Source organism: Phalaenopsis equestris, unplaced genomic scaffold (assembly GCF_001263595.1).
Source record: "Phalaenopsis equestris unplaced genomic scaffold, ASM126359v1 Scaffold000600, whole genome shotgun sequence".
Taxonomy (NCBI): domain Eukaryota; kingdom Viridiplantae; phylum Streptophyta; class Magnoliopsida; order Asparagales; family Orchidaceae; genus Phalaenopsis; species Phalaenopsis equestris.
This window is the reverse complement of record NW_018165040.1, coordinates 1,087,290-1,098,314: the sequence shown is the minus strand read 5'-3', so window position 1 is coordinate 1,098,314 and position 11,025 is coordinate 1,087,290. Positions and strand designations below refer to the sequence as shown.

General features: G+C 35.6%; 1 protein-coding gene across 1 annotated transcript; it reads right to left on the bottom strand.

Moving 5' to 3' along the window:
* Positions 1 to 301: 301 nt before the first annotated feature.
* Positions 302 to 9,733, bottom strand: LOC110029650. The gene is made up of 7 exons (XM_020732041.1): positions 9,254 to 9,733; positions 6,902 to 7,090; positions 3,522 to 3,703; positions 2,544 to 2,689; positions 2,160 to 2,427; positions 1,546 to 1,848; positions 302 to 696 (listed from the first exon to the last, which is right to left on the bottom strand). The coding sequence occupies exons 1-7, from the start codon at positions 9,693 to 9,695 to the stop codon at positions 448 to 450; spliced, it is 1,779 nt and encodes a 592-aa protein (XP_020587700.1). The 5' UTR covers positions 9,696 to 9,733; the 3' UTR covers positions 302 to 447.
* Between the last annotated feature and the right edge of the window lie 1,292 nt (positions 9,734 to 11,025).

The following is an 11,025-nucleotide window of genomic DNA, read 5'->3' as shown; positions in this document are numbered from 1 at the left end:
AATGATATAAATATAAAAGTAAAATTTTGGTGTTATATATGTAAATAGATCTTAAACCATCACAATAAACAAAATGAAGATTCACGTTTATACCACTCAATTCTTTCATTTCTAACACCTAAATTTCAATTTTCACATACCACCTAACATAAGCATAAAAAATGTATTTCACTTTTAAGAAGTTAAAAAAGTGAACACAAAGAGCAAAATTCAGGTGTTGGATACATAAATACACAAGAATTGAGTGGCGCGTATGTAAAATGCCCCTCAACAGAAACACAAGCTTTGAAAGACATAAATATATCCAACCAAACTGGGCTAATCTCATTTCAGAATAAGCATCCCACAACACAGCCGCTCAACATATTAATAAACAGTAAAACTTAAAAAGGTCAATTATTCAAAGGCGCCAGACGAAGTTGCAGCAGAAGCAAAAACAAAGAGAGTCTATGACCAACCAAACTTAAAATCAAGAATATATACCAGAATAAGGGAGAGGGGGTAGAGCAGGTAGGCCACCAAGCAGGTCCAGAGGGGAAATGTGGTTCGGAAGCTGGTGAAGAGGCCCATCACAACACAGACTATAATGATTATAAGGACTTCAGCCGAGAAGTCCCACGTCAACTGCCTCACATAGACGAGGGCCAAGAAAACCGCCAGGCAAAGCGTGTTGTTCATCGTCACCCCGCCATATACCTGCCACGTAAACAAGGCATTGAAGTCGGAATATAAATATGTATACAATATCAAAATAGTCCCCATACTCTTTATAATGGGTTTATTTTAGTCTCTTAGTCTATAAAAATATCAAATTTATCCCCCCATTAGCTCTTCATAGATGCTGAAATAGTCCTCTGTGAAGACCATTTATCATGTTAGCCCCAAGTAAAAGAGTACGGGTATATATTTGACATTCTTATACACTCCAAGACTAAAATGAGTCGCCGCAAAAAATCATAAGGCTATTTTGACCTTTTCTAGTAAAAATAAATCTGATTAAAAACAGAACTCTAATAGTGATCCTGAAGTGTCAAATTTACTTATAGATTAGCACAGAAGCGTTCTGGGTATCTGACAACCATGTTAAGAAAAAAAATCAAATTTGTCGAGTGATTATGGTAGACATATGGAAAAGGTTTACGTTTGTTAACCATAATGATGAACTGTTAAATTGCTAATCTACATTTGTGAAGAAATTTCAAAAGACTAAAACAAAAAATCATGATGGCTATAATTGTTCCTTCTAAAATATTTGATTTATATGCCTCTTTATATTCACAATATCTGAATGTATAACCCCGTATGTATACTTCCCGCATATACTTGGTGCTAAAGGTTGTCATCCTCGAAAGTCTACCCTAAGATTTAAGGAAAAAAAAAGGCATTTACATAAACACCCCACAATTCTTATGCATTTACATATCTAACACCCAAACTTTAATATTTACATGAGGAACTAACAAAAACAACAGCAATTATACACGGAAAGGAAAAATAATTGTTTCGATTTTAAAAAATGGAGTGATATGAGCCCTGACAACAAACCTCGGAGAATGTAAGTGAAGAAGTCCTCTTCTTTTTTCGAGCAGCAAAAATAAGTGCCGAAACAGCCTCACTGGAGTTGGTTGCTAAGGGCATGGCAATGAAGGAGATGAAGAAAGAGGGAATATTGGTAGCAAGAGAAAAGTTGTCCACAGCATCAACAAGAGGGTCAGCAAATGTAGCTGCAATGATAGTCCCCAACAACAACAATAGAATAGCTTTCACGTAAATAATGGTAGGGTTTTCAATTTCTTCCACACCCTCATCACCATTGTCCAGTAGCATGTCATGTTGTTCTTTTGTTTTCTGCACATTTTTGGAGTAGATGTTAAGCATTAAAATTGATTTTGGACATTTACATAAACGCCTCCCAATTCTTATTTGTTTACATATCTAACAGCTAAACTTTAATTTTACATTTATACCACCAAAATCTTTCATATCAGATAAAAAATACTAACATTTTAACTTTTTAAAGTGGAAATGCCCATTTTCATGCATGAGTAAGATGGCATGTATGTAAAAATTAAACTCTAGGTTTCAGATACGTAAATACAAGAGAATTGAGTGGTAATCTTCGAGTTTTTTTTGGAATATCAACTCAGAAATGGACTTACCATATGAAAATCATGCACAAACTTTTTGGAGTAAGAGCCAGAACTCTCAACAGTATTTTTAGCCTCTTTAATCCAGTTTGAAACCCCGCGAATAAATTCGTCTTTCTCAATTGCGGCATTTCTAGAGGTGTCGAATTCAACCATTACTTTATCCACGGCATCATCCTTGTCCAGGTCGATATTTTCAAACTGGATTCCTATGATAAATGCTCGTAATTCGGAATGCGAGAGAACTCGGTCCTCATCCAAATCAATTTTGTGAAACAATCTGAACAGAATGTAAGATGGCAATTCTCACAGAGATTCTTAGGAAGAATGACAACAACTGAAATTAGTTTATAATATAAAGCATTTAAGACATATAAATCATGCAATGACACTCACTTTTCAATGACAGGTTTATTAGGCTCTCCTTCACTTGTTACAAGCCGCCCAAGTGCTTGCATTTGTGCGTGTTGAAGTATTCCTGATATAATATGCTTGTGCTTTGCGTAAGCTAGTCGTCTTCTTTGAATCCATGGCTGAAAGATCTGTTCCAGTAAAAGCACATTAAAAATCACATCAATCATAATTTTCCTTTTATAAGAAATAATCATGAAGCGAATATGCTGTTCAAAGTGACCTTTGAATCTTTAAAATTACTTTATAATATTAGGGTGAAGTCATTTGGATACAGAAGGGCATTACATACATACCCCTCCATTCCTATGTATTTACATATCTAACACCTAAAATTTAATTTTTACAAACATGCCACTTTAACTATAAATGGAAAGGTGTATTTTCTTTTTTAAAAGTTAAAATGGTGGTATTTTTTATGTGATGTGAAAGATGTATGTTTTATAAATGTAAAAAGTAGTTTAGCTGTTAGATATGTATATACATAGGAATTGGGGGGTATGCATGTCAATGCCCTTAAAAAATAAAAAGAGAGTAATTATAGATGGTAAAAGTTGTAGTAAGCCACAACCTAGTTGACACTTGTCCAGAGGGAGGGCAATTTATGTTTCTAGACAGAGCATGAAGGATCCAGAAATTCAATTTTATTTTATTTTTTATTAATACAGAGCCAAATAGTAATGTAGACATAAAATTGTACCACAACATGAAAGAAATGCTCAGATAAAAACATTAACATAGTTTAAGAAATCATCAAATACAGATATCTGTATAGAGTTAAAGCGAAGAAGAAAAACAATAAAAATTAAGGACCTCATCAGGTTGAAGTAATATGGAACATATTTTATTGGTTTTCAAAATGCGCCGTAGGTAAGGCATCATAAAAGTTTCCAATACCACAATGTTGAAGTAAGATGAAGAAGGATAGAAGGCGGGCTCGTAATAATCATGATGATGAAATACCTGATATAAGCAATAAGAAAGGACTAGTCCAGCTGAAATAATAATGGTTATCAAGATTATAAGGCGCTGTCCTGAAGGAAATTTGAAAATTTTTGGCAGCTGTACAATGACAAATGGGAGAATGGAGATGGTCATTATCTTTGCAGCATAGCTAGTTTGCAAATCAGTCGAAACACCAGACCCTGAGAATCCAAGAAAATCATTCGTCATTATACCTGATAAATCAAGCAATCCAAGCAAATCATGACAGTGCAGTTTGGTCAGTAATGTCAACAGTCCTTAATGCAAGATTATATCATCATAAACATAGGGGATAAGAAAATCACGTTGGGAAAATTAGGTGCACATGAAAGATAATTAAAAAAAAAGGATTTACAACCTATAAGTAAGAGCATGTTGATATGAATTAAAATTACAAAGTTACCTGCAAGCATGTTGGACAATATCATCCATAAATCCTGGGGTAATCTCGCCTGATTGAAATATACAATAGGTAACAAACACATAAAATCTCAAAATCTTCTTTTTAAATGACTATCAATGTTTTTAGGTTAGCTAAATATTGTAGGCACAAGAAAGAAAAACAGATCAGATTTTACTGCTCAGCACAATATATGAGTTATTTGATGTTGATAACACGAGTCCTAGCATCTGAAAATGTTTAAGCAAAAAATGAGTAACTTTTTTTAGCTTCAAAATTCAAACATCCCAGAACAGGGAAAAGAGTGAAATTCAGATTACAATTTTCAAAATTTAGGGTAAATCAGTTACATTTGGCTTCGCCAAAATGATGATGTCTTTCTTGATCAAGTTCAAACATGTAAATATGATAATATTTCCAACTCGCCTTGTCACTTTTTAAGTAAAAATAATAATTACACAATATTCGTTTATTTGTTACTTGAACAGTTGAACTGTAAATAGGTTCCAACAAGGCAACCAGATCATAAAATATTGCTTACAACTTCAAACAAATTCCCTCGATATTAAAATTGCAATTCTCTATCCAATTACAACAATGAACACAAATTTAGGTTGCCCAGTTTCTCCAAACCAAGTAATTAGGTCCCTCCTTCGGATCGCATAAAAAGACCAAGAAAACCACATCAACAAATCTCATTGTGGATTCTTGTTTGAGCAGAGGATGCTTGTACCTTTGCACCATCCCCTTGTGCTCATTGGCAATTTTGGAAGTGTGTGCATTGTAGAGGCTCTTTCCAGGCACTTACCAGGGGAAATAAGCATTGCACTCAATTCCTATGTATTAACATATCTAACACCTGAACTTTAGAGGTCGTTTGGGGCAGCATATAGGGGCGGACGGCCACCACGCCGTTTGTTTCATGCATTCGGAGCGCTTATTGGAAAACACCGTTTTCATTTCCTTAATAGACGGGGCCGCGGGATCGACCCACGGCCCGCATCTTGAATCCGCGTCGAGCGAATTGTTTCCTCCCTCGCCCTTCTTTTGTCCGTCTCCTCCCTCGCTCAATCGCTCTTGCCCTAGGTTGATTGATCACTCTTGCCCTTTTGATATCATCCCTCGCCTCTTGCTCCATCGCTCTTGCCCTAGGTTGATCGATCGCTCTTGCCCTAGTTAACATTCCTAGCTTCTCGTTGGATTGCTTGTTGGCGAGTTGGCTTTCTTCTAGTTGAAGCATCTATAATGCGTTGTTTTCTATATTTTATGCAGGATTTTTTGGTTGCAATGGGTAATCTTTCTATTCCATTGCGAAATTTTTCGGTTGCAATAGATTTTTTTGCTTGAGGGATTTTTTAGTTGCAATGGGTTATCTATAATGCGATGTTATCATATTTTTTAATTATAATTTTAATATGTTTTTTTCTTTCTTTTTAGGTTTCTTGATGTTCACTCTTACGTGAGGTATATTTTTTTTTTTTGTATTATTAAAAAGTAGGGTTTTGCTTCTAAAATATCGAATGTATAACTATGACAGTTCTGTTGCAAACTACACTATTGCATAGGGGCAGAATAGTCATTTATCCAGAAACAACTCCAAAACAACTACTTATCTGGATCAGCTGCTTATCTGTATAAGCTGGAAAAGCTGCAACTGCCCCAAACAAACCTTGTTTTATATTTATAACACCCAAATCTTTCATATCACATAAAAATACCACCATTTTAACTTTTAAAAAGTTATATACAACCTTTTAGGTAAGGTGGAATGTATGAAAATATTGAATTTAGGGGTTAGATATGTAAATATATATATGAATTCAATGGTATGTATGTAAATCTTCCAAAAAAAAAGAAAACACTGCCAACCGTAAAAAGAAGTTCAACAAAATTGCCTTTTGTAAAAAGATGCAAACAAAATAGAAATCAACAAGTGTATACTTTAAAATGAAGGGGCCTAACTGTTTACTGAGCTCAAAACGGAGCAATTCTCTATTTATTTCAAATGACTTCCACGTAATATTTTCACCCAGCCTAAGTTTTATACTTATTTTGCATACATAAACAATTAATTTTTCCCTCAATGCAATAATTTATTGAAGATTATTTCTTTAAACTAGAGTGTTCCTTCTTATAAATAAAAGAAAAAATGCAGTAGAAATGTGTATGATATGTTGACGCAAGATCTCTACTGGTCTTATTATTTACAAAGAGATAAACAAAGAAAATACTTTTTATTCCAAGCAATCAATTACAATCTAATAAAAAAATAATAAACAATGAACAAACTAGTGATGGAAAGTGGACATTTTTTCGCATAGCGCCGATATTGGAAGATTCAAGGCACATTAGAAAAATGTACCGAAAAGGCCACGGTACAGAAGGCTAGGTAATATATAGTACCCACATTAGTTCTAGCGCGGGAAAACTAAATGTCTTAATGAAATAATAAAATAATAAACCAACATAGAGATCTAAAATTTCTTCCCCATGAACCCCTATTTTCAACAAATTCAATAATAATTCCCAAATATCAGGGCTTTCAGATTCATCTGGCTGGATAGTGAATTTAAGGTGGGGGAACTAGGGGTCAATAATCTAATGAATGAAAGATTTCTGTTTAGGCTGAAGCTACATGATAACTTCAATCATTACTATTTAAAGAAAATAAAAATGCATGCTAGGACTTTTCCTCCAGATATAGGGGACTGGACTTCCTCGAAACCATATTTATCTTTCAGTTCTTCAAATTTACAGGTAATTTATACATATTATATAATGTGAACAAAATGAATATGTCAAATTCCACATAAATCATACAATTGTAGCAGTAAAGTACAAAAATTAGAGGCGATTCAAAAAGAGATGAGGAAAGCAATGCCAAAAGCAACATAATATTCAACAAATTTTAGAAAACAGCACAGTACAACTTTATGAAAACCTCTGTAAAGTAACTTACCAAATAAACTGAACCCACGAGTATCCTTTGAATCTACTGAAACTGAGTTGTCTGAAAGATCACACTTGCCAACAACAACACAAGAGCCCCACAGTACCGTCAAAAGAAAAACGGTTGAACCAGCAAGTAAGCCCATTCCGATTAACACCTGATCTTGAGCTTCCTCTTTACTTCCAGAAAGCCCAGACACTGCAGATCATCACGAATTGTTGTGTTAGTTGTAATTCTCCACCAAACATTGAATTCATAACATTTGAAACCTTCAACAAAGCAAAAAAAAAAAGAAAGAAGAAAACCCTGTGGCTCACATGGACAACAATGAAAATAGTAATACAACTGAGGGGTATTTATTAACAAGAATAAAGAGCTAAAAGGTGCTATCAATTAACACAGTTTGGCTCAATGGAACAGGAGAAAAAAGTTGTTGAAAAATACTTCCAAAACTAAACATAAAAGACAGTTTAAACAATATTGACATTCCAAACTTGATGAACAAGAAATTTGAAATTTCATAAAAACCTATTTCAGATGCTTGAAAAGCCATGAACGCTTAAAGCTTGTTTAGGAAAGCAAATATGTTGTTTTTCTATTCAAAAAACAAAACTAGACAAGTTAAATTGCAAACAATACCAAAGTAGGAAAGTGCCATACTGCCCTTGCCCATTGTAATGGGTAACATACTTTACAGAGCACCTTGTCCATTTTCGTGATGATAAAATCGACTTTATTTAGCAAAATGTGGCAATTGATAGGCCTACATTGGACAAGCTACTTGTGGTCCGGCTTGATTAAAGCTTGTTCATAATCCTTTGGTAAATTAATTGAACAAGCTTAAACATTTTGATAAATTCTCGGTTGCTAAATCAACAAGTTTGAAGAGTTCGTCGTTCAATTCACTTATGCTCATGAACACCATTGTTTAAAACTCCTGAACATATTTGTTAAGAAGCTTGATTAAGGCTCGATCATGACTTTTAATGTTCAAATGTTTATTTTTTAGAAACAACAAACTTTGTTTGATATGATTCGTTTATTTTTTCAAACAAATTTCTCCTATAAAGATCAGTAAGGCCCAATTACGATTTATTTTTGTTGTCAAACAAGTTGCTCGTTAATAAACTTGAGACTCCTTATATAAAAAGGGCATGAATGTTTTGATAAACAAGCTCAAGCTCAATCAAATTCGAACATGATTTTAATAAACGAGCTTGAGCTCCAATAAGCACCTGCTCGGCTTGCCTTGATTCTTTTTTTGTAGCCCCAATAATTAACATAACAACAAATCATTACCAAAGGAAGCCTAAACTGTGAAAAAACAAAATTGTCACAATACCCATCCTCCTTAAAGAATGATGCCTTCTATTCCATTAAATCAAGTTGAGGATCATATACACCACCAATGACCACTGATATGGAATAGAATTAATACATCAACCCGATTATATTTCTTTTCTTGGGCGAATTGAAGAGCATTATTAAAAAAATAAAATAGAGAGAAGAAAAAAAATCTTTCTGACACCAAAAGAGAGGCTTGATACCTGCAGCAATTTCTTGTTAAGGAACCCAACACAGTAAAGAGCCAATAAAGTCATAAATTTCCAGTGCCACTCCTCTTCACACTAATAAATAGTTTAATACATCTACATTGCAGGATCTTTGCGGGATGATTTGTGACTTGCGCTAGCTTGCTTATTCAAGCAAGTTTGTCACTCTGATACATGACAGCAGTCAAAAGAACTCTGTTGAAATTTAAAAGATCAAGTTAACATATTTCGGCTCATCCCAACCATGTGGTGTCGTCTCCTTCACTATTGCTAAGCTGCTCTCAAATAGTTGGGATGAAACTAACGATGATCTAAAAACCACACTATCGAAGTTCTTGAACAGATTAACTTAGAGTCATGTTTCAGAACATTAATCTGGCCACTTCGAAGTAATTCAGAGCTATAGCGATGACAAACAAGGTCAATTATGCCTAAATTCACCAAGGGGCTGTCTGCAACGGATTTAAACCCTTCAGGATTTAGTAAATCCGTGATTTATTACATCCTAATAACTTAAATGCATCATTTCCCACAGCCCTAAATGACAGATTTCGCCATGCGCGTGCGCGCATTGTTTGTCACCGCTCAAAATCAAACCAGCCTCTCAAAACTAAAGATCTGATCATAAACAATAAGAAAATTAATTGCATTATTATTTTTTTAAAATATCCAATCAGCAGAGGACATAAGGTCTAATTTATTTAGAGCACAATGGAATATGCAAAATGTTTCATCAGTATTTCCTCCATCAAATAGCTCATTAAAAGAAAATCCGAGAAAATGAAACCGATCGACGATCGAACTTTACCAAGGATAAGCAAGGCATCAGGAAGAGCGCCCAGGATGGGCAAGAAAAGTCCACCAATGATCCCAGGCCCAAGAATCTCGAGCAAAAGTTCACTTCCCCCAGACAAGAAGGTAGCCGCCTTGAACATAAGGAAGCCGTAAACCAAAACAAGGAACAGGTTCCCCACCACCGATGTGGTGCACGGGAGAAGGCCATAGGTTTGCTCGCAACCTTCCGCAGCGGAAAATCTCAGCGATTTCGAGATTCCCCTTAAAAGCAAGAAGGGCGCGTCACCTGAGGTCCGGCCGGAGTTTGCTCCATCGGAGACGAGCAGATCCTCAGCCGGCGGCGAGATAAGGCGGCCACCGGAACCTCTCCCGGCGAGGAAGAGTAGGAGGATGGTAAGCGAGACGAAGAGACGAAAGAGCAGAGGGTTAAAGCTCACGGCGCCTCGGAGTGCCATCTCTGGCTAGTGGAGCGAGCACGTAATATTTTTTAAGCGTAGAGGATGAGATATAACTTCTATTTAATAGCGTCGATTTGAAGAAAAGGCCCTTCGAGTTTTCTAAAATTGCAGTTCTAGTTTTCATTCTAGGGGCTTTAAGATAAGAACGCCGACTTACTAATGCTTAAAAATTGACCTTGTTCAAACATTGCAGAGCACAATGGATGGCAATGAAAAAGGGAACAAATTTGAGGTTTACTTAGTGTCCCTTTGGGGTCTCTTTTTTCGTGTGGCGTGACCCCAAAATCGTGACGTCAGAACTGTTCGGCATTTGAAACAGGCGTTGGCTGCCGCCCACCGCGAATTTGATGGAACACGGGGCCGCAAGATCGATCCCGCGACCCACATTACCGATAAAATATCTACTATTTGCCCTGCGATTCGAAGCCGTCCCTGCTCGATCTCGCGAAGCTGAAGGAGAATTCTGCCCCTAGCATCTCGACTCGTTAAGACCCCTACTTTCGAACTTCTCACGAATCTTGGATTTACTAACATTATGCATGCAATCAAATTAAGCAAGAATATAAACTAAGATGAGCACTGAATAGGGCTACATTTTGTCCCATCGGCCTCAATAGAATTGGACTCGAGTTTTGAGTGTTGGATTTGTCGTCATCAATTGAGTTATATGAATGGAGATCGAGCATATTGAATTAGAGGAGATATTTAAATCTCCTGACAATGGGAGTATTTGTACCTATCAATTGAATCGTTTGGGTGCTATGCCAATCACAATTTACGCAATGGTATCGTTTGAGTGTTTTTAAAAACATTCAAATTATTATTAAAAATAATGTAATTTTCTTAAATAAAAGAAATGCAAAAAGAATACCAATCAAGCCGAAAATAAAAATGATGACAAACAAGATGCCCTTAATGACTAACATAATACATAATATATCTAATGATTTTATTCTAATAAAAAAGATAAATATTTAATTATTCAGATTAAATATATCATCATGCGATTGTGTGAACGATTTAGATATCTCGGGTTTGTTGTTTAAACGATGGTGATATAGATGGGAATGTTAATGGTAGAATTCAAGTTTTGTTGGTCGAAGCGAAGGAAAGTTTCGGGCCTTTTGATGGTGAGACCTGCAATGCTCTATAGTCCTGAACATTGGCCTTAAAAAGAGAAACATAATACTAAGTGTTGTCGAGATGAAAATGATTAGGTGGATGAGTGGCTTTACACTTAGAGACAAAATGTGAAATGAATATATTTGTGATAGGGTTGGTTAGGGTTGGTTTGTGATAGGGTTGGTGTAGCTCCAGTCACTGACAA